The sequence below is a fragment of the Odocoileus virginianus genome, chromosome 29 (genome assembly GCF_023699985.2).
Source record: "Odocoileus virginianus isolate 20LAN1187 ecotype Illinois chromosome 29, Ovbor_1.2, whole genome shotgun sequence".
Classification (NCBI taxonomy): domain Eukaryota; kingdom Metazoa; phylum Chordata; class Mammalia; order Artiodactyla; family Cervidae; genus Odocoileus; species Odocoileus virginianus.
The window spans coordinates 22,939,515-22,964,314 of record NC_069702.1 but is presented as its reverse complement, the minus strand read 5'-3'; the positions used below and the strand labels follow the sequence as shown (position 1 = coordinate 22,964,314).

Below are 24,800 nucleotides of genomic sequence, written 5' to 3'. Positions count from 1 at the left end.
CCTGGGTTGGGAAGATCTGCTGGGAAAGGAAAAGGCTACCAGTATTCTGACCTGGAGAATTCCATGGACTGTGTGTATAATCCATGGGGTCGCAAAGAGTCAGACATGACTAAGCGACTTTCACTTTCACTTTCTATGCTTTCAGTACTCTTGGGTATATGCCTAGGAGCAGAATTGCTGGATCATGTGGTAGCTCTGTGTTTAATTACTTGAGGAATCACCAGACTGTCTTCCCAAGTGGCTTGCCATTTTCCATTCCACCAGCAATATATGAGATTTCTAGTTTCTCTACACCCTCAGGAACACTTCATTCTGCTTCCTAAAATGGGTGTGAGATGATTATATCTTGTGATTTTAATTCAAATTTCCCTGATGACTGATAATGTTGAGTACCTTTTCATGTGCTTATTTATTGACCTTCCATATATCTTCTTAGGAGAAATGTCTGTTCATTACCTATTTTAAAATTGGTTTATTTGTCATTTATTGAGTTGTAAGAATTCTTTATGTATATCCTGGATACAAAGGAGATACAAATCCCTTTTCAGATATGTGATTTGCAAATGTTTTCTCCTATTCTGTGGATTCTCTTTCATTTTCCTGCTAATGTTCTTTGAAGCACAAATGTTTTTAGTATTAATGATGTCAGCTGTATGTATTTTTTTCTTCTGTCACTTGTGCTTTTTGTGTCATATGTAAGAAAGCATTGCCTAATTTAAGATCACAAAGATTTTCTCCTGTATATTCTTCTAGGAGTTTTATCATTTAACACTGACACTCTATGTTATTCTCATGCACATCTAGGATGAGAACCACTGGTTAGAAGGAGGCTTACGGAATATAGTAGTCTAGAGTTTCATCTTTGTAGTTCTGAATCAACATTACCCTTCTGTCATGTCTGACTCTTTGCAACCCCATGGGCTATAGCTTGCCAGGCTCCTCTGTCCATGGAATTCTCCAGGCAAGAATACTGGTGTGGGTAGCCATTCCCTTCTCTTGGTGATCTTCCCGACCTAGGGATTGAACCAACAAACCCACATCTCCTGTGTCTCCTGCATTACAGGTGGATTCTTTACCACTGAGCCACCAGGGAAGCCCCATCTTTGTAGTTCTGAATGAATATTACACGTATATTTCTTTAAAAAAAAATAATAACCTAATTAGTGACTGTACCATGCCTGACCTTTGGATTCGTATGTTTTCCAGGCAAAATACACACCCCTAGTCTTCACGTGAATGGTTCCCTCACCCTTGCAATTGGTTCAATGAAGCCTCTGGATTTTTTCCTCCTGAATGTTCAAGAGCAGGGTGGCAGGGTCGAAGACCTACTGTTCCATGTGGTGAGCACCCCCACCAATGGTCAGCTCGTGCTCTCAAGGAATGGAAAAGAGGTTCAGCTCGACAAGGCTGGCCACTTCAGTTGGAAAGATGTGAAGGAGAAAAAAGTGCGTTTTGTGCACAGCAGAGAAAAGCCCAGGTGAGCCAGCATTCTGCTGTTTTCCTCCTGTCTCCTCCCCATCAGTTCTCTGCGCTCCCTGCCCTCTGCCCCTCAGAGCGCTCCCTCCTCTTCTGGGGGAGATCGATACTCTGCAAGCGCCGCTTTCAGCTGCCTGTCATCATTTCGCTGTAATTGCTCAGAGAGAGTGCTTCTGTTAGAGGCATTTTCATTTTATCACATAATTGTGGGTAATTCTCTGATGTGACGGGAAAGTTCCTAGTACAATTACCCAGTTTTTTTGGCCCGGGAGGAACAAATCACTTCTATACCCAGATGCAGCTGCTACTTCAGCATCAGGGTTCTCTGCCAGAGGGGAGGGCATGGCTAGAGGATGGGGTGCATGCTTTTTAAGGCGTTGTATGGTTCCTAGAATTTCAGAGTTGGAAGGAAATGAGGAGTCATGGTTAACTTGTTATTATCCACTTTCTGGGACTAATTGTGGTGAATTTTAAAGCCTGATCCAGTTTTCTTCTGATGCCTAACACAGTTCTGGCTGTCTTCCCCCACCCCAGCTGACATATGCTTCAGGAATGCAGCTGAGTGTTAACTCTTACCCGAGCAAATCAAGCCGTATAATTAGCAGAGCAAATCTCCTAACTAGAAATCAGGGAATGCACCCCAAAGATTAGCCTCTTGGATTATCCTTTTCCCTGCTCTGCTCCACTAGTATAGCCTATTTCAAAGTGGACTCTATATGTCGATAAGGACTTGAACCCCATGGAACAGTGATAAAGGAAGCAGTGAAGATTTTCTACTATCACCACTAAATTTGAGAATTTTTAAAAGTGTTTTAAGATCTGGACAAGTGGGGAGAAAAGTAGATCATATGTTTCCTGTTGCAGTTCAGAGCCAGTGATGTTGGTAACCTCAAAAGACCCATCTTACAGATGTAAGGACAACTAGCATTTGCTCACCATGACCCCCCCGCCCCGTTGTGTGGTGCGCTTGATGTGAATTAGGTATATTTATGTTCCCAGGCTACAGATGGGAAAACTGAGGCCCTGAGCATACATGTAATCTTGTCCAGGCCTCACAGCATATAAGTACAGAGCTGAGGCTCCAACCTATGGCTCTCTGATTCCACACCCCATGCCTTCAAACTCAATGATTTCTGCCTCCTTAGTAGTACTTAGTAGTATAACAGATGTGCTTCCATCCTCTGGGGGCAAAAGTTCATTGTTATAGGAAAGTATTGCTCCAGAGATGGTGCTTAAAACTCTGGTGTCTGATGCCGTAGAATCCCTTTGAGTTCTGTCTTCTGCATTCATTTTCCTTCAAGTATAGTTCTTCAGTGTTTGCATCACACATACACAGACACACATGCACAGCTCAATACCTGTAGTCATATGTCTCAGAATCACCTGTGAAAAGTGTGTGAAGTATATAAAAATCCATAGACAACCAAAGTTAAGCCTCTCATCTGTTTGATCTCTTTAATCCCTTACCATAGATTTCTTTCCAGGGTCAGCTTTGCACCCTTAAACAGGGCAAAGAGTGGCAACTATTTTACAGAGATTTCTTTCAGTATTCTTTTTACTTTTTAGTACCCATTTTAACTGGTGATGGACAGGGAGGCCTGGTGTGCTGAGATTCATGGGGTCGCAAAGAGTCGGACACGACTGAGCGACTGAACTGAACTGAACTGACCCATTTTAACATTGGATTTCTTATCTAAAAAATTTTTTAAAAGAAAGAATGAGAGGAATAGTAAAACAAGGTTAGTGGGAACTCACATTAAAAGGAAATTATCTAAGTCTCTGGATGATACAGAAGCTAAAGGGTCTACCTGCCGCATGGTCTTGTGGTTGTTTTTCCCATGAACATGCCCACTAGGATTCTTTAGGATTGGCTTCCTTTGGGCTGGAATTCCTCTGTGGAGTGTGAAATGACTTGGAAATATAGTCCTAGTGACCCTGATTAGCTGGCATTGCCGAGAGGCTGAACACAGTTATTAGAATCTAAGGGCCACCAAAATCATTTTCCCCCAGTAGGTTGCAGGTAGCCACCCTTTCTCTCTGCATTCAGCTGCTTTGTCACCTGTATTCTCTTGAAGTCTGGAGGTAGGAGGGGAGAGGGATAGGATTTGAATGGAACCAAAAATGAAAGGAAGGGTGGAATGAGAAGGAAGACAAGAATTCCTTTTTTTAAAAAAATCTGATTTATTGAGGTATAATTTGCATCTAATAAAATCCCTCATTTTAAACTATACTGTTCTATGTGTGTTAACAAATTACATATATAGTCTTGCAGTCTTGAAACCTCAAGCAAGATATGAAACAGTCTTTTCACCCTGTCCCTACCTCATTTTTACAAGCACTCACTTCCCCACCGTCCCTGGCAAATATTGGTCTGTTTTTCATTCTTATTGTCTTGCCCTTTCTGAAATGTCATGTGAATGGACTCATACAGTATATAATCTCTTGGTTCTGGCTTTTGCCATAATACTTTTGAGATCCATCCACATTCTTTCATGTTTCAGTAGTCAGTTCCCTGAATGCCTTTTAAAGAACCTTTAAAACAATAGTTCCTATAGTAGGCCAGAATTCAAAACTCCCATAATGTGTTAATCATACATCTTACCAGCACAAAGTGAGTTCTGAACTTGCTTTGGCTTTGAAGGTGGGTAACTCCTACCTTTCCTCCTAGTAGTCTTTGAAGCTGCTAAAACAACACTCACTCTTTTACAGGAAATAAAAACCGCAGCAGAGAGTGAGTCTTATTTTATTCTATTAATTAGGATTCTTTGATTACAAGTAATGAGAGTCAACTTGAACTAGATTAAGCAAAATTTTAAGACTTGTTATAACATTGCAGGTATGGCTCAGATCTCAGACACATCAGGGACCATTGGGCTTCTAGAGCAAGCCCAGGAGTTAGAATGGGAAATGGGAAGCAGGACTCAGTTCTCCTCTCATCTCAATTGCTTTGCTGGAAGGCTACATTCACCTGTCTCCTAGAGACCAACTTGCTCCACTTTCTCATCAACATGGTAGACTGTGGTTCCGCCTTAGTCAAATGAGGCTCTCAGGCCAGTTCCAGATTTCCAGGGAAGCTGGAGTCAGTCATTCTTCCCTAGTCCAGGCCACAGTGAATATGCATGTGGCTAGAGGGAGGGGTGGGCATAGAGTCATGTAATATAAACACTGCAAAATTGTTAACGCGGTCCACTCATGTGAATTGGGCAGCGGTTGGAAAGAGAATTCACAGGGAAGAGGGAGTCACTGAGAACTAGTCAAAGACTGTGAAAGATTCCTTTCCATTCTCCAGCTTGATCGTTAACCTTTAATATATCACTAACCGGTGTTGGCCTAACAACTGATTTTTCAACCTTTTATATATTCTACTTATAAAAAATCCAAAAAAAAAGAAAAAGAAACATTATTATAATGAGATAGAAGAATATACAGTGCTTTTACCTGCATCTCACTATGTTAATCTTTATGGGCTCCTTTCTAGTTATGGCATGACTAGTATATTATTGTAGTAGTTTGATCCAAATTCATATATGCACATAACCTGAAAATATTTTTAACCCTTGTCTTTCTAAAGACCAATTTAATGATTATATTGTCCCATTCTTTTCTTGGCGGCTTCTTTCAGGAAAGGTTACTTTTCTCTGAAAATTAGTGACCAGCAGTTCTTCTCTGAGCCACAGCTGATCAATATACAAGCGTTTTCAACACAGGTAAGAAAATGCCATACAGCTAATAATTTCACATGCCTACTGATGGGCTTCCCAGGTTGCTTAGTGGTAAAGAATCTGCCTGCCAATGCAGGAGGTGGAGGTTCGATCCCTGGGTTGGGAATATCCCCTGGAGAAGGAAATGGTAACCCACTCCAGTATTTTTGCCTGGGAAATTACATGGACAGAGGAGCCTGGGGTTGCAAAAGAGTCACACACAACTTAGTGACTAAACTGCAAGAACAACTCATTCTCAAGTACAAGTTCAGATTTTCTGTAGTTTTAGCAAAAATGATTGAGCTGAATTAATTGTTCCTTAGTTTCCTCTTGAAATGCCACTGGAGTAATTTTTTTAGTACTTGTGGGTTGTAACAGCAACAATAATTACTACTACACATATAATGCTCTTCTTCTATTGTTCATGTAATTCTCATGCTAACCCTGTAAGGTATTATAAGCTCCAATTCACAGGCCAGAAAACTAAGCCCCAGGGAGGTCCAGTAACTTATCTATGGTGATGTAGCTAACAGAGAGCCAAGATCTGTGCCCAGTGAATCTGATTATGCAATCTGTGTTCTTGACCATTAAACTGTACCTTACTTTTCTATACTGAATCTGATACCACCCCCTTCACAATGATTTGAAGCTGTACCAGTTGTTAAGACTTTCCTATCCCTAGGTGGATAAGTTAGTTTTGTCTAAATATTTCTCTCCCCAGGATATGAAATTATGTTGGCCTCTTTTGACTATCATGTAGCCGAACTGCATTTAACTCAGTTTGCAGGAATTAGAGAACCTCGTACTTAGTCGCTCAATCGTGTCCAACTCTTTGCAGTCACATGGACTGTAACCCTCCAGGCTCCTCTGTCCATGGGATTCTTCAGGCAAGAATACTGGAGTGTGTTGCCATGCCCTCTTCTAGGGGATCTTCTCAACAATAGGGATCGAACCCACGTCTCCTGCGTTGCAGGTGGATTCTTTACTGTCTGCGCCACCAGGGAAGCCCAAGAACTCTGGAGTGGGTAGCCTATCCTTTCTCCAGGGGATCTTCCCGACCCAGGAATCAAACTAGGATCTCCTGCATTGCAGGCCAATTCTTTACCAGCTGAGCCACCAGAGAAGCCCTGGGAACTTTATTAAGCCTTATTAAGGATCTTCTTAAATGAGGCTCCAGTGTGGTCATCAGGCTAACATAAGTCAGAGGAAATCCTGGTAGATACTATAAAATTCAGTGTGATGGCACATCTGGTCTCATCGCTCATCTCTGTTAAGTTGTACTTATGTGCTCTGAGTCCCAGGGCTTGGAGAATTAAACAGCTGAAATGTGCAAAGAGAGGAGCAAGATCAACATATTCTGACGTTGTGAACAGCGAGAGACTGGGGTATCAGCACGGGGGAACTCGAACTGCCTAAATAGTAGATCTCGGTAGGATCAAGGAAGGATATATGAGATCATTGTTTTTATTTATTTTTTTTCCATTTATTTTTATTAGTTGGAGGCTAATTACTTTACATCATTGCAGTGGTTCTTGTCATACATTTAAATGAATTAGCCATGGATTTACTGTTATTTTTATGTTTTTGGTTCAAAAGTAAAAAGATCATAGACTTGAACCAGAAGTGGCTGCCAAATGGTATTCACAGCCCAACTCAGCGATTCTTGATGGCATTCTCACTTCAGTGATGACTGAAGTTGCGAAATGATTAGAAATTAATCTTAAATTAATTTGACCTCCAGGTTGGGCTAAGATCGTGAATTTTGTTTTAATTGAACAAAAATGTGATCTCTGTAAACATGGGTCAAAGTGCTACCAAGTCTCAGGATTTACTGACTTAGATGTTTCTCAGTATTTAAGCTCAGATGTTCTGTTTTGTTCTTTTTGTTTGTGCTAATATAGTTACTCTAATTAGGTGAATAAAAGACTTGGGTAGGTTTTGGTAAGTGACTTCGTAATCTGAGATGCTGAGTTGCCGTGGTTCTCTGTTCTTTGTTTGCGTTCCCCAAACCAATTGAGTAGACAGTAAAGACATCTTTTTATTTATTCCATGAGAAACTTTTGTCATTTTAACTCTTTAAAAATGGAATTTTAGAAACTAATTTTAACTTATTTTTGTTTCTTTACATTTCTGTGATATTTCAAGATGATTTTGAACCTCCTTGAAATTTTCTTATGTGAGTTAATTTAATCTTTTTCATTTATAGATTTTTGACATCACCTTTGACCTCTCCTCTTTCAGACTCTGAGGGGCCATTCATTCCCATGTATAAGATTGCAGCTTTTGAAATCTCACTCAGGATTCCTGAGGAGTAGCTATCTTTTCATTTCATATTATGTGATTATTATAGAGATGCATTAGTTAGAAATTATTTTAATAGATATTGAAATTTGCAGGAGGCCAGGGAGTGTATTTTTAAAAGAAAGCTGTTTGGAGTCAAGAAGGCAGCGTGCTGAAAAAGTCCTATATGGTTCAATTTCAAATGATATAAAAAACTAAGATAATGTTTTCTTTGGCTTCTCGCCTTTTTTTGTGTGTGTGTGAGTTTTTTCTGTTTTTTTTTTTTTTTTTTTTCTATTGTGGTTAATTAAGTTTTATCTCTTGAAAGAACATTTTATCTGCTTACTGAAGTTGGTGGGGGGAAACCTGATAATCTTAAGGAAAACACATTAAAATTTGCCACATGGATTAGCCAGGTGGTTGCCTTACACAGATCATGATCTTATCAAGCTTTATAACCTGAGTTGGGATGGGTCCCTTCAAGATATGGATGTGACGGCTTAAAGAAAATTACTGAGAAAGACCAGAATGGCAGGAATTCACAGTGAAGTATCTTACTTCAAGTCAGCGTGCTGCAACATAGCCTGGAGTGAAATACACGATTCCCAACACAAATGCCAAAATTCCATACCTCTTGCTAGTCTTCCTTTCTCTCTTTTTTTTATTGAAGAATAATTGATTTACAATGTGGTGCAAATCTCTGCTCAGAAAAGTGATTCAATTTTACACATATATACGTTCTTTTTGAGCTTCCCAAGTGGCTAAACAGGTAAAGAACCTGCCTATCAATGCAGGAGACACAGAAGACATGAGTTCGATCCCTGGGTTGGGAAGATCCCTTGGAGAAGGAAATGGCAACCCACTCCAGTATTCTTGCCTGGAAAATCTCATGGACGAGAGGAGACTAGTGGGCTACAGTCCGTGGGGTTGCAAAGAATTGGACAAGATTAAGCACACTTGCATGGTCACATTCTTTTTAAAAATTTCTCTTCCATTATGGTTTTTCCTGGGAGATTGTATATAGTTCCCTGAGGTAAACAGTAAGACCTTATTATTCATCCATTCTAAATGTAATAATTTGCATGTACTAACTCCAAATTCCTAGTCCATCCCTCCCCTTACCCCTTCTCTTGGCAACCACAAGTCAGATCTCTATGTCTGTGAGTCTTTTCTAGATAGGTTCATTTGTGCAGTATTTTAGATTCCACATGTAAGTAGTATTGTATGATATTTGTCTTTCTCTACCTTTTATGTACACATCTTCTTTACCCATTCATTTGTTGGTGGTCATTTAGGTTGTTTCCATATTTGGGCTATTGTGAGAAGTGCTGTTATAAACATAGGGGTACATGTATCTGTTTGAATTATAGTCTCTTGAATGAAGCAACTGAGTTCCCTAACACTGATCTCAGTTACAATGCAGGGGATATTGTGTTAATCAAGACAGTGGCTTGAGAAATCTTCAGAACCAGAGGTGTGAAGTAACCTCCTTTGCAGTGCTTACTATGATTGACTGCACCTTTGACAAATGCTTTGACTATGCAAGAGTTTGACATTTGGCAGGAGCATCTAGATTTCCTTAAAAAGCTCAGAAAGAGCAATCAGGCTACACACTACTGACTTCTGGTCCCCTGGAATGTCCTCTGTTTTCCTGCTAATAGTGCCTCTTCCTTTCAACTCCACAGGCCCCCTATGTTCTGAGGAATGAGGTCCTCCATATCAACAGAGGAGAGAGGGGAACCATCACCACCCAGCTGCTTGACATCAGAGATGACGACAACCCACAGGATGTGGTGGTCGAAGTGCTCGATCCTCCAGTTCATGGCCAGTTGCTCCAAACGCTCCAGTCCTCCACGGCCCCTATCTATCAGTTTCGTCTGGACGAGCTCTCTAGGGGCCTTCTCCAGTATCTTCATGATGGCTCGGATAGCACTTCCGACATCACAGTCTTGCAGGCCAACGATGGACATTCCTTCCAAAATATACTGTTTCACGTGAGGACCGTGCCCAAGGTAGGCCTCATTCCTAAAGCTACAGTTTCCTTGCACCTAGATGTAAAGTTGTATCAGTGATGTTGTTTTGCAATGTTTATAAATTTAAGATGCAGGTAGTTATTTATGTATTCAAACATTTATTAAGCACCTATTATGGAGGTTCTTTTAGGACATTCAAAGATTACAAGAACACATTACTCAGGCTCAGGGGGATGGTGTATATTTTGTTTGGAGCACCCTTGGTCCAAAAGAAGTGTCCCCATGTTCTCTGCAAAAGGGACACTTCTGAACCTTTGTGTTCACTTGCTGCCATGAAGATACCTCACTGTCCACTGATTTTTTTCACTTCCTTCCTGAGCATGATCATAAGCATCAAGTATATCCCTGTTCTTATCTGCTCTTTTAAAATAGTTCATGTGATATGAAGCTTATTATAGTCAGCTTATTGTAATGAATCAAAAAAAGATGAGTTCAGCCATCTGTTAGCCTAGCTGAAACAGGATGAGGAAACTCTCTCTTTTAGTAATCATAGGAATCCTTGGCCTAGAGGGTAGGTGCCCAGTAAAGAGCAGTGGTTCTCAGCTTAAGTCATCCCCATGCCACGTCCCTGTGTTTCTGCTGTATCCACGAGTTCCTGTCCTATTACTTACTGAATACTTTTATTTGAATCAACTTACTTTTTTAAATGGAGAAGGAAATGGCAACTCACTCCAGTATTCTTGCCTGGAGAATCCCATGGACAGAAGAGCTTGGCAGGCTGTAGTCCTTGGGATTGCAAGAGTCGGACATGACTTAGTGACTAAAGCACCATGACCACCACTTTTTAAAAAAATAATTTTTATGGAGTATAGATTTATAATGTGTCGGTTTCAGGTGTGCAGCAAAATGAATCAATTATCCATATATATATATTCAATTCTTCTTTAAATTCTTTCCCCATGTATGTCATTAAGTATGGAGTAGAGTCCCCGGTGCTATGCAACAGGTCCCTGTTAGTTATCTATTTTATATACAGTAGTGTGTGTATCTCAATTCTAATCTCCTAATTTGTACCCCCCCCCACCTTTCCCTTTTGGTAACCATAAGTTTGTTTTCTATATCTGTGACTGTTTTTGTTTTGTAAATAAGCTCATTTGTACCATTTTTTAAGATTCCACATATAAGTGATCTCATATATTTGTCTTTCTCTGTCTGGCTTACTTTACTCAGTGTGACAATCTCTAGGTCAGGTGCATTCATGTCCATCCATCAGGTCCATAAATAGCATTGTTTCATTCTGTTTTATGGTTGAGTACTGTTCCACTGTGTACATGTACCACATATACACAATGGTACATATACCATATCTTCTTTATCCACTCTTCTGTTGTTGGGTATTTAGGTTGCTCCCATGTCTTAGCTATTGTAAATAGTGCTACAGTGAACATTGGGGTGCATGTATCTTTTCTAATTGTAGTTTTCTCAGGGTACATGCCCAGTGAGATTGCTGGATCATGTCAAAGTTTTGGTTTTTTTTTTCTGTTTATTTTTATTAGTTGGAGGCTAATTACTTTACAGTATTGTAGTGGTTTTTGCCATACATTGACATGAATCAGCCATGGATTTACATGTGTTCCCCATCCTGATCCCCCCTCCCACCCATGTTGTAGTTCTGTACTTAGTTTTTAAGGAACCTCCATACTGCTTTCCATAGGGGTTGTACCAATTTACATTACCACCAACAATGTAGGGAGATTCCCTTTTCTCCACACCCTCTCCAGCGTTTATTGTTTGTCGATTTTTTATTGATGGCCATTCTGACCAGTGTGAGGTGATACTTCATTGTAGTTTTGGTTTGTATTTCCCTAATGATTAGTGATTCAACTTACTTTTTTAAAATCATGACTTCTTCCTAATAAATAGCACTTGTGAAATCCTGGACTTAATGTAGAATTAAATTTTTTTCCAACTTATTAAAATAAACACATAGCCATTTTACACAATTTCATCCACATACAACATAAAAGGTTTTGGATACTGCTAATAGGATGGCCACCACATTTAGGGAAATACAAATGGGCTAGCCCATGCTAATCAAAAAATATTTTCAAAGCCATGTATTACTTGATGATATTTCACTCGAAGCTCTTTTCTCTGTAAAAGCAAGAATGACTCTTTCTCATGATGGCAGGTTGGGAGACTTACAGTTTTTTTTATAACTTCTCATTCCAAATATCAGCACCTATTGAAGTGTCACTGATGATTAGCTAGAGGGATTGGTCTGCTGAGGACAGTTTAGAAATCACTTGTCACTTTCTCACCAGCGATCACTTACAATTTGCAACTGATCCTCTCGAAGGTGAAGAGCTGAATCTAATATGGTTTGCCAGATGGTTTCTCAGTCTCTGGTCTCATTACTTTCAGCTGTTGAAAACAGTGATGGTGGGATGGGATGGGTGGGAAGAAGCGAAGGTTGATGATGAGATCGGGTTGGCAGATAGCCACCTTGAAGCTAATCCTAATTATCACCCTCTTGCAATTGCCCTGGGAGATGAGGCTTACTTCTGAAGAGATGAAGTCTAGACAGACACAGAAAGTTTTCTGTTCTTCCTTCTTGGTTTCTTTAGGATTATTACAGGATTTCAGTGCAACCCTAGCAGCCACCTTTCCTATTGAGGTTTCAATCTCCATGTTCAGAGCTTAGTACAGTGTGTTGCACCATCATGGCCCATGACTCAAGAGTATTTCTAGGATTTTAGATGTTTTGAATACCAAAGCATGACAAAGAACAGAATTTTAATTTATAAATTAGGCTTAAGCATAGAACTTGAGAATTCCTATACTGCCTACAAGCTGGGGGTCATGTGACTATCCTTCCACCGCCCCCCTTCCATGCCTCCAGCTCCTGTAGTGCCCTGCTTACTTGTCCATCAGGTGAACCAATGGCTTCTAAGCCAATGAATTAGAAAGGTGAAACCAGTTCCCAGAGCCCCGGCAGCCATTAGAATGCATGAATAATAAACATGTCAGTCTCATCCTGAAAATATTTTACAAATGTAGACTGTATCTTCTTTTAGGAATTCAGAGTGCTTTTTCTCACATCTATTCTGCTCATCTTTACAGTATCCTAGTGAAGAAGGTTAAAATAGAGGCTATGTAACCTTATTACCTCTAAAGGATATTCTACTATTGGTGGAAGGAATTTTTTTTTTAATCTTTCATTGGGCAGTAATGCTTGATGTGAATTACTTTTTTTGATCTTCAAGATCACTATAGGGAATTTGTCGAATTGTTATCTTTAATTTTCCAAAAGGGAAAACTGAAATAAAGGAGGTTTAAAAGCATTTTAAGAGGTTTAAAAATGTTTATTTCCCCAAAAGTTATTTAGTGATGGATCTGAGATTTCAAATCAAGCATGTTCTGTCTCCTCACACTTAACCATATGGCTTTTTTTACATTCTAGTTCATTTTTCCCCCAGCGTTTTTGGTCATATACATTCTTATCCCCTTAATGGACAGAATGGAGACAATAATTTAGTCAGTTCTCAATGTCCTATCCAAGCAGTCTGGGCCCCAAGCCTCTCCAAATCTTCCCTGTAGACTTACCACATCTTTAAATGAGTGAAGCTATTTATAATCATATGTCTACTCAAGCTGGAGAAGAAAAAAATTGCCTTAACTTGCCAACAAGTACATAGTCAGCCATGATTGATTTTGTTCTGCTAGCCATTTCTGAAGAGAGCATCAAAGTCCTTACCCCAAGGCTACCTGTGTATTAAATTTGGGGTGAGGACAGTTATTGGCCGATATCTAGCTGGTGGCTTAAATAGAATGACCAAGAATTTCAGGTCTAATTTCTAGTGAACGAATGTACAAATTGATCCCAGTGTTGTTCAACATAAAACTTAATCTAGTAAGATAGATGGGAAGGGAAGGAGGGATGGAAAAAGGAAGCTTTGTTGAGAGCAGGAACTGTTTCAGTATTGGAGCCTTGAGCCAAACACATTGTGGAAGCTTAGTATGTTTCTGTTGGATGGAGAGATAGATGGGTGGAGGCAACAGCTGGAGGTAGGCTGGTGCCCATGTTCCTTCCTTTGAGTAGATTCCTTGCATCAGATTCATCAGCCTACTGGGCTCTTCTGCTGATGCTGGAATGGCCTATCTGAAACTGTGGCTAAGAGCTGTCAGTTCCACTCTTATTTACCAGATTCTATGTCACTTTCCCCAACTTAATGTTTTTATCCTTGGCCTGGCAGTGAGTAAACTTGACTGCTACCCTCCAGGCTTATACTGAGTTGCTGAGGAGAAAACAGGCCCAAGACTGATGTTAAAACATGTTCTGTTGGGGGAAGGAGGCAAAAGAATTCAAAAAGATTAAAAGGTAATAAAGAATGCTCTGCTGAATAGGCTTTCATTAATTGGGTGGATTACCAAACTCAAGCCTGTAGAGATACGATTCTAAAGCAATCGGGGTCTAATAAGGGCTAAAATGTGGGCAGGGAGAAGCCTTAGTTATTGGCAGATTTCTCTCCACTGCTGGGCTTTCAAGGAATTACCTTCTTTTTCATTAATTAAAGCATCTCTGGAAATCATGCCTCTTTTTCTACTTTGGCAATAAATCTGATGATCTTTCTGACCTCATTTGTTGTTGTCTGAGCAGTTTTCTGCAACTGGGTAATGCTTTGATGTTAAAAACCCCCAAGTGTCATGCTATGACCTGGATGGAAAATTCTACTGCTGAAAGCCTTCTCTGGCTGTTTGGCCTTGGTAAGGCTCCTGTGCAGCTAAAAAGCCCTGTTGTGCTTTCCTTCAGTTTTCTTAAAACCTGTCCTCCCATGGTTTGTCTTACAGGGACACAGTTTGATTACAAGGGTGTTGGTGAGAGTTATAAATATCAATGGCATGAAAATGTTTATTTCCCTGCAAAAGAGTCTTCCTACCTCATAAATAAATAAAGCCTCACCACATATCAGGTTTTCACCTGTTTTGGACTTGTTGAGGTGGTTCAATTTAGTATCTTGTAAGGTACATCACTCAGAGTATACTCTCAAAAAGTGTTTGTCGGTTACAAAATATTTATGTATTTGTTTGTTTGTTAATAAAGCAGTTGAAATCTACATGGAACAATGGTTCTGTACTCTTGACCCAAAGCTGCAGTTTCTGAGGCATATACATGCATTGGCAAACACAAAACAATACAATTATCTTTTCATTGTTTTTCATTCTGGTAGACAGCATCTGTGTTTCACCTTATAGGTGTCACCTCACATAATCCTTCCCTAAAATCCATTATGACCTCCAAGATTAAATTTTAAAAGCCATGGTATAAATGAGCCATTACAAATTATTTCTTATGGAATAAATAATATGTGAAGGTTGCTGTTATATCCAATTATAACCATTCTCTATTGAATAAAGTTGGGTTGGGGTGCACCATCATAGTTGAGCTCATCATTTATGTTCCAACCTTTAACTGGGGAGGGAGGGAGGGAGTTTACATTTTGTTTGTGGGATTTTTCCTCCAAATGATAAAGTCATATGCCTTTACTTCTAGTTTACAAAATTAAAATCTTGGTTTGTGATACAGCATATAATAGCTAAACTTTATTACCAGCATTTCTGTATGCCTGTTGTTTTATGAAATTAATTATAACTATTTAATTTAAATCACTATTTTAATTATCCCCCCATATCCGTTGTTGAGATTTCATTCCCTTCTCATGTGGTGCCCTGAAGGATATATAAAACATCACTAGGCAGAAGATTCTTCAACTGAAATTATGGCTAATTTCTTGAACTTAGAAGGATATGTGTACCATTAAAAAAAACAAACCTATAGGCATACTTCATTTTATTGTGCTTTGCAAATACTATGTTTTTTTACAAATTGAAGATTTATAGCCAATCTGTCAGGGCCATTTTTCCAACAGCATTTGCTCACTTCATGTCTTCGTAACACGGTTTGGTAATTTTTGCAATATTTCAAGGTTTTAAATTAGTATTATTATATTTGTTATGGTAATCAGTGATTTGGTGTGTTACTATTAAAGATTATGACATGCTAAAGGCTCAGATGATGGTTAGCATTTTTTGCAATAAATTTTAATTAAGGTATGTACATTGGTTTTTTTAGACACTTAATGGACTATAGTATAATGTAAAGTGAAAGTGTTAGTTGCTCAGTCACATCCAACTCTTTGCAACCCCATGGACTGTAGCCTGCCAGGCTCCTGTGTCCATGGAATTCTCTAGGCAAGAATACTGGAGTGGGTTGCCATTTCCTTCTCCAGGGGGATCTCCCTGACTCAGGCATCGAACCCAGGTCTCTTGCATTGCAGGCGGATTCTTTACCATCTGAGCCACCAGGGAAGCCCCATAAGGTACATCATAATTTTTATATGTACTGGGAAACCAAAAAAAATTGTGTGACTCATTTTATTGCTATATTTGCTTTATTGCAGTGGTCTAGAACCAAATCCACAGTATCTCCAAGGTGTGCCTGTATAAGGAGATAGAGAAATTGCAAAATGTCAGAACCACTGGGGAAAGTGGGTTCAAATTTGTTTAGGACATGTTAGCTGTAGAAAAAGATGGTTCACAGACTTCTATTCTTCTCTTCTTGAATCTTCCCTGGACCCTCTCCCAAAAGAAAGCAACTGACAAAATCATCTTCATCATAATAAATGGGAAGAATTATACGTCTTTTCCTTGGATGGTTGTCCATTTCTTCTTAAGTACTGTCAGCAAACAGTCCCAAAACAGAAACATATGTATTACTCTGTTATAAACGTAGATATTCTTAAAGGCTTGTCTGTGGAGTTTGGGAGAAGCATTCTAAACCCATAGTGATCTCTGTCCTTGGGCCAGACTTCTCACACTTTAGCATGATTCCATATTTCCTGGGGATCTTATTTAAACATAAGTGGGACTAAAATGCTGTGCCCAAAGAAAACTATCAACAAAATGAAAAGGAAAAGTAAAGAATGGGAGAAAATTTTGAAAACATCTATCCAATAAGGGGTTAATATCTAAAATATACACGGAACTCAACTCAATAGCTTAAAAAAAAAGGAGAGATTTAAAAAGGAGCTAAGAAGGTGCATATACATTTTTCAGAGAAGACATACAAATAGCCAACAGATGCATGAAAAGGGGCTCAAAATCACTAATTAGGAAAAGACAAATCAAAACCACAATGAGATAGCGCCTTACATCTGTTAGAAAGTTGTTCTCAAAAAGACACAGATAACAAGTATTGGTGAAGGTATAGAGAAAAGGGAACCTTGATATACCATTGGTGGAATTCTAAGTTGGTACAGCTGCTATGGAAAACAGTATGGATGTTCCTTAAAGGTTAAAAATAGAATCACTGTATGATCCAGCAGCCCCATTTCTGGATATATGTCCAAAGGAGATGAAGTCAGTGTCTCAAAGAGATATCTGCACTCCCATGTTTATGGCAGGACTATTTACAATAGCCAAGATATAAAAACAGCCTAAGTGTGGATGAATGGATAAAGGAAATGTGGTTGTATATACAATGGGATGTTACTCAGCCTTTAAAAAGAAAAAAAAAAAAAAATGCTGCCATTTGTGACTGTAGACATGGGCTTATAAAATAAGCTGAAAGTGAAAGTTGGTCATTCATGTCCAGCTCTTTACAACCCCATGGAATATACAGTCCTTGGAATTCTCCAGGCCAGAATACTGGAGTGGATAGCCTTTCCCTTCTTTAGGCAATCATCTCAACCTAGGGATCAAACCCAGGTCTCTCCTACTGCAGGCAGATTCTTTACCAGCTGAGCCACAAGGGAAGCCCACACAGACTGCACTATCTCACATTTGTAATCTAAAGAATTTGAACTCATAAAAATAGTGTAAAATGATGGCTGCTAGGGGTGGGGAAACCAGGAGATATTGGTCAAAGAGTATAAAGATTCTGTCATAAGTGACGAATAATTCTGTAGGTCCAATGTATAGCATGGTGATTATACTTAAGAATTCTGTATTGTACACTTGCTAAGAGAGTTGATCTTCAGTGTTTTCCTCACACACAAAAATCTATAACTCTGTGAGGTGGTGGAAGACTTAATTAGCTTGATTGTTCATTGTTTCACAATTTATACATACATCAAAACATCATGTTATATACCTTAAGTAAGTAAGTGTTAGTTGCTTAATGGTGTCCAACTTTTTGTGACCCCATGAACTATAGCATGCCAGGCTCTTCTGTCCATGGGATTCTCCAGGCAAGAATACTGGTGTGGGTTATCATGCCCTCCTCCAGGGGATCTTCCCAACCCAGAGACTGAACCCAGGTCTTCTGCATTGCAGGTAGATTCTTTACTTCTGAGCCACCAATTTTTCTTTGTCAAGTATACTTCAATAAAACTAGTAAAAAATTAAAATGAAGATTCTACTTCAGAAGATCTGGGATGGAGCCTGAGAGTCTGAAATTGTAAGAAGTTTCCAGATGGTGCTGGTTTCTGAACACTGAGTTGCAAAGAGAACTGTTTCTTAAAAATTGACACTCGGGAGTTATAAAGAATTGCATTGATAAAGTGTAGTCGATATAGAAATGCAGTAGAAGAGAAATCTGGGGATGTGCATTCAGGATACAGTGCTTATTTACTTGTTTGGAATGTGAAAAACCACACTATTCATCAGTCCAAGAAAATGGTGATTGGTGTGTGACTGATCTCCATCGCACAATCAAGTGTGATGAGGCTGCTGCTATTAGAAAGATTTCTAGCAATTAATATTCCTGGGTTCAGGTAATTATTATGTTATATAAAACTCTGCTAGAGTTAATAGTGGAGAAGGAAATGTAAACCCACTCCAGTATTCTTGCCTGGAGAATCCCATGGACAGCGGAGCTTGGCAGGCTACAGTCCATGGGGTTGCCAAGAGTCAGACATGACTGAGCAACTAACACACACACACAGAGTTAATAGGGCCCTTTCCCCCAGAATTCTGGTAGGTGACAGGCCAAGTTTTTGGTGTGTCTTGATGTTTTCATATGGAGAAGGAAGTGGCAGCCCACTCCAGTATTCTTGCCTGGAAAATCCCATGGACCGCGGAGCCTGGTGGGCTACACTCCTTGGGGTCGCAAAGAGTCAGACATGACTGGGCAACTTCACTTTCACTTTCTATAAATAATATGCCATCTGAATTGTGAAAATTCAGTGTGATTTTGCCCTTTATTACCAATCACATAGAAGGTGTGTTGGCAACAGCAACCACATTCTCCAGGGCACCGACTTAGTTTCTCAGTGATTGTGGTAAAAATGGCTGTGGCCACCTCCTGAGAGGGGCAAATGCTCTCATTCAAGTGTCAGCAAAGGAATACTTGTTGTCTTCTGTTCCGAATATTCTCCTCCTGGGCATGCTGTTTGCTCTGTCCTATTTATTGGCATATTTGAAACAGCAATCATTTAAAATAACATCCCTTCTGAAATGCCCTATTTTGAAACATCAGATCTACCGATTGTGAAAGTAGGAAAAGTGAAAACAGAACACAGGCTGTCTCACTAATCCCATCCTGTGGAAAATGTCAATTAGGAAGCTTTGGAAGAGGTGTGCGCTTGCAAATCAGAAGTGGCAGCACTTTTTAATGACATTAGCTTTAGCAATTAGGATGGTTGCCTTCTTGGGGGCACTAACGAGGTGATTTCTACCAGTCAGCTGTTCCCTACTGATGCTTCTAAGGGCTTCACTTTCGATCAGTCATCCAGGCCCATCAGTTTGGCCTCTGTAGTGTTTCTGGAATCTGCGCCTCTTTTTTTAAAGTATAGGAGATAGAAATTAAAAACACTATTCATTCCCATCGCAATCATCTTTGTCTTCCTTCACCTAAGCTGTTACAAGAACTTGTTAAATGTTTTCTCCAGCCCCAGATTCATCCCAGCCCTAGTCCCTACCATCTCTTGCTGTTGGAGCTTCTCTAAAACCCAGACCTGATCATCCTCTTCCTTCCCTGAAGATTCATGTTGATTTTACAGTGCCTACAAGCTAAAGTGAGCCTTTCAGTGCAGCTTCCACCTTCTCCTAGCCAACACAAAGTTCACTTTTTATTCATCCCCTCCCCTGGCTCTGGCTTCCCTGCTGGCTCAGATGGTAAAGAATCTGCCTGCAATGTGGCAGACCCGGGTTGGATCCCTGGGTCAGGAAGATCCCCTGGAGGAAGAAATAGCAACCCACTTCAGTATTCTTGCCTGGAGAATTTCATGGACAGAGGAGCATGACAGGCCACAGTCAGTGGGGTTGCAAAGAGTCAGACACAACTGAGCGACTTTCACTCACTTCCCCTGGCTCCCTAGATTCTTCTTGTCCAGACACTTGGATAGTTTATTAAGCACATATTGCACTAGCTAATATCTTCGCTTAGGCTAGGCCCTCTTCCTGGAGTCTGTTTCTCTTATTCTCTTAGACAAAGCCTTTTTCTGTCATTCAAGAATTAAGTGGCATTTCCATAGGAAAGCCTTCCTGAACATTCCTTCCCCAAAGAGGATATCTCCTGTCTCCTTTATTCTCTCACAGTGCCCTGCTGAAGCCTCACTTGTGATGCATCCTAACTATTTATATTTCTTTCTGCCCAACTAGACTGTAGGTTCTGAAACTGAGGTCTTATTTCAACCAGCCTTATATACCTCAGTCCTCCAGCAAAAGATCTGGCATACAATAGATGCTTAATGCATAGTTGTTGAATATAGGTGGATGGGGAGGATGGAAGGACAGTTAGATGGACAAATGAAATAAAGAAATAGAGAGACTTAGTCTTTCTAAATGATACAAGTTATTTGCTCATGAGAAATTAGAAGAAAAAAGCAGGATATATACATACATACCTATAAACTTATGCATGTATATATCTACACATATACATATTGTTCACAGTATGATTCTAAAGCTACAAATCTCTCTTTTTAGACAACATTTAGCAGGAATAGGACCTAATAACTTATATTTTTAAAGACTGATACCTTATTTTTTTTTTGTTGTTGTTGTTCAGTTGCAGCCAATTCTTTTGTGACTGCATGGACTGTAGCCTGCCAGGCTTCTCTGTCCATTGGATTTTCCAGGCAGGAGTATTGAACTGGGTTGCCATTTCCTTCTCCATTCCTTCTCCTGACCTGGGGATCGAACCCTCATGTCCTGCATTGGCAGGCAAATTCTTTACCACAGAGCTACCAGGGAAGCCAAAATCACTGAGGGGGCACCCGGATACGAACCAGGGAACCTAATGCTGTACTCTCTCTTTATTCTAGAATGATCGAGGTCTTCGGCTTGTGGCTAATTCAATGGTGTGGGTTCCAGAAGGTGGGATGCTGCAGATTACCAACAGAATCTTACAGGCAGAAGCTCAAGGTGCCAGCGCCTCAGAAATCATCTACAAAATCACACAGGACCACCCCCAATTTGGTAACTCCCTTCCCCCCTTTGTCATGATTTCATCATTGCTTTCAGCAGTCTCAGACTTGCTTCTGTGTGATGTCACACAGAAAGGTTGTGTTTCCAATGAACTTGTCTTTCAAACACATCCCCTTTAAAGAAAGAATAATCAAGGATTCTATCACACTGTGCCCATATCAGGTACTGGATAGTATGCTAAATGATGCAAACATAGTATGTTTAAACCTAAAATGTAAGTTTTAAAACAACTTCCCTTTGGAGCCAATGCACCTGAGGGTGAGGATAGGGCACAGTGGGAATATGAAAAACTGAGTCTCTTTCTTCATAGATGGTGGGAGCTAAATTAATCCAGACTTTACTACCATACAAATTAGCACTTTGTATCAAATTCACTGATAAATTGAATAATAATCCCCTTCTAGGCATCTGTCCCACAAAATAATGATATATGTGAAGAAAGATATATGTTTAAAACACCTGTTTTAATTTAAAGGATTACAAGATGCTAAAAAATTTTTTTAAATAAACAAATCCCTTTTACAGAGAGCATAGCTTGTTAAAAGTCACCTGGCTAGCATTATGTCAGTTTAATGTCAAAGTTCAGGCTCTTAAACTCCTTGCGTCCATCACTGATTTTTTCTTTTCTTTTCTTTTGTCACCTGTCTTGTGAAAGTTCCCCATCCAGGAACTGAACCCTGGCCCCAGCAGTGAAAATGCCGAGTCCTAAACCCTGGACCACTAGGAAATTCTCCCATCACCTGCTTTCTTCTTGAGACTTTCTTTTAAAAAAAAACAAAAACAAAAAACTTTACATAAAAACATTTCTCAAGTTTTCCATCATTACTTCCACTTCCAGACAGATAGTAGAGTGTGATAACCTGTCATTATCACCTAGAAATTATGGGTAAAAGAGATGAAGAACTAAAAGGCTCTCATAGCTGATCCCTCAAGGATATAGAAGAATTTCCAGGTGCAAGAAACAGAGAAGGGACTGCAAACCTGGGCAGGAGCTGATGGCATGTCTTCTCTGAGAGGGGTTGTATGTGTCTCAGTAACATGGGGGGCTTGGGATTTAATGCCCATGCAGAAACAGAAAGCTGGAATTAAGACAAGAAGCTCACCAGCACAGAGAGATGGTAAAGAAACTACCAGTGTTTCCCAGAGCTCAGAACAGAACAAAAAAATGCCTGCTAAGAATTCAGAACTTTAGGCCTTTTTCTCCTGAAGGCTCAAAGTTCCATTATACCATGTATACTGTCTGAGAAACCCAAAGCTGAGGCATTAATGTGGAAATTGATCTCAGGCCAATGATACTTCTTGTGTCCCTTGCAGAAAATAGTAGAAACTATTGTGGAATCCCCACTCTTAACTCCAGATCGCACAGATTCTCACAGATAAAACCACTGAAGATTAGCTCAGAATTCAAAATTACAGAACATATGAGGAAACAATCTGTAGTAGCATCGCCAAAACAAACAAGAAGATTAAAACCCAAAGAATTTCAAATGAAGTAGCAAGTTTTCAAAAACTATGAAATAAGCATATTTTAAAAGATTTAAAAACACAGAAGGAATTGGAACTGTAAGAAGATAAAATGTTATAAAAAGTAAAAACAGCAGACAGGCAGATTTTTTAAAAGAAATAAGTAATTACTTGAAAATGAAAACTGTAGTCATTAAAATTGCTTGGTGTGATTAAATAGTAGAGAAATAATAATTCATTTTTCCTCAGGTTATCAGATTCTTAAAATTATGTATTTTCTCTGGTGAAGAAAAAAATAACTCAGTATTGTTTAAGAATAACTCTAGCACCTACAAAGGCATTGAAAGTCATAATCTAATCAATAATTGCCAAAATTATAAAACAATCAGTCTAACTGGACTGTAGTTTATTATAGATGTATAACCTTGAGGAAGGCAAGTGGACCCCCTTGAGCCATAGGTTTCTTTGAAAGATGGAACTACTTAAAAATAATTTTAGACTTACTGAAAAGTTGCAAAAATAGTGCAAAAAAGCTCTTGAATATGCTTTAACCACTCCCCGGAATATTAACATCTTACATAACCATAGAACAATGGACTTTCCTGGTGGCTCACTTGGTAAAGAATCTGCCTGCAATGTAGGAGACCCAGGTTCAATCCCTGGATGGGGAAGATCCCCTGGAGGTGGAAATGGCAACCCATTCCAGTATTCTTACCTACTAAATCCCAGGGACAGAGGAGCCAGGCAGGCTACAGTCTATGGGGTGGCAAAAAGTTGGACATGACAAGTGATTAAACCACCACCACCACCATAGAACAATAATTAAAACCAGAAAATCAGCAATACTACAATGCTACTAATTAGTTCACAGACCTTATTCAACTTTGCCATATTTCACCCACTGATTTTAAGCTAGACAATGTTTAAGTCTTTTCAGCTCTAAAAATCTTTGACTCATTTGATATATTAAATTCTTTACCTTTATCTTGATCATAAAAACAATCAAGAAGTTAAATTTCTTAAAGGTATCCCAATATCCCAATATTCTGTTAAAGTATTAAATGGAACAATGCTCAATGAGGTGATTTTCAAGCCATTTCAGCTTGATAAATGCCATACAGACTTGATTTTTGACCCTTTTCTACCATAACTCTCTTAATTAACTTCTTCCTAGGAACATAATCCTATTTCTGTGTGTTCAGAGCTCCCTACTGGTAATAATCAAATCACATTACCCTTAGGAGCCATTCAAGAGCGAAAAAGGTGGTGGGAACCAGAAGCCCACTTAACACAAATCTACTTACATCCATCTATCCTGGTTTTGTGAATTATGGAGCCCTTACCTCAGAGCCTCCCTAGCTACTATGCACTCCCTCATCACACTGGAATGTTCCAGTTGAGCTTTAGGCTTTGGTGAAGACCTGACTGTGTAACTGAATCCAACGTAAATTGTTCGTATAGTATATGCATAAAGGACCCATGTTCCACTATTTGTAGACTCACCACTTTTTTCAAATGTAAGTTTAGGCAAGTTGATTAATACATGTACCTTTAGCAAATTTGAGAGTAAATTAAATGAGATGGTTTTATTGAAGCAACTTGAATATCATTTGAGGGAGAATCTGACTTACATTGCCAATTCTAGGTTATTTAGCATCGTGTAAGGAAACTTCAATGCAAATTATCTCAACCCCAGAATAATTCATTGTGATTCCAATTCTTAAAACCTATTACATTTTCCCTTCAAGATTCTTGGTTAAAATATTGGCTTCAATATCAAGGAAATCACTAGTAGATATCATTTTCTGCTTTTTAAGCCTGGACTGTCTTTTAAACCTGGATGCTCATATATTTAAAGAATCGTCTCCTTGTATCTTGTCATACTATGATAAAAGCAGAGATGAGTTATAATGCAAAAGCTCTCACCTGCAAGGAGTGAACCCCACAAAATATCGGTATTTCTCCCTGTCTACTTGTGGGCTTGTCACAAAGAGATCTTGGATTCCACATGCCCAGTGCTGAATTCCTCATCTTCTTTTCTACCTGCTCATCCCGTTAGTGGCCTCTCTTCCTTACTCATCACCCAACCTAATAGATGATAATCTGATTCCTCCCTCTTTCTTACCTTTTACAGCCACACTTGTTAAATTTTGTTGCTTCCGCTCCCTTAATGATTCTGGTATCTGTTTGTGTCTTTCTGATCTTACCTTTGTTACTTGAGTTTATTTCATCTGGGTTTTGCAGCAAGTTTGTAATTGGTCAAACTGTCCACATAAATATTAGCTACTGTTGTTATTGGTTTTCTGAATTAAAATCCAGCCTCTTTCACAGAACTTTCTCATACATTCTGTGTTCTACTAAATCAGTTCTTGCCGTTAACCTACTGAAACTCTCACAGTGGCTCCCTAGTTGCTTCTGGGGCTGATCTCCAGAGGCAGGAACTGCATCCTACTGATCTTTGAGTCCCCCATCCCAA

General features: G+C 39.4%; 1 protein-coding gene across 1 annotated transcript in view; it reads left to right on the top strand.

The window, feature by feature from the left end:
* FRAS1 (Fraser extracellular matrix complex subunit 1) overlaps window positions 1-24,800 on the top strand; it is a 505,552-nt gene that overhangs the window by 339,997 nt on the left and 140,755 nt on the right. Inside the window, 4 exon segments of the mRNA XM_070458257.1 lie at window positions 1,207-1,477; window positions 5,099-5,183; window positions 9,143-9,469; window positions 20,698-20,851. Coding sequence (XP_070314358.1) covers window positions 1,207-1,477; window positions 5,099-5,183; window positions 9,143-9,469; window positions 20,698-20,851 — 837 coding nt within the window.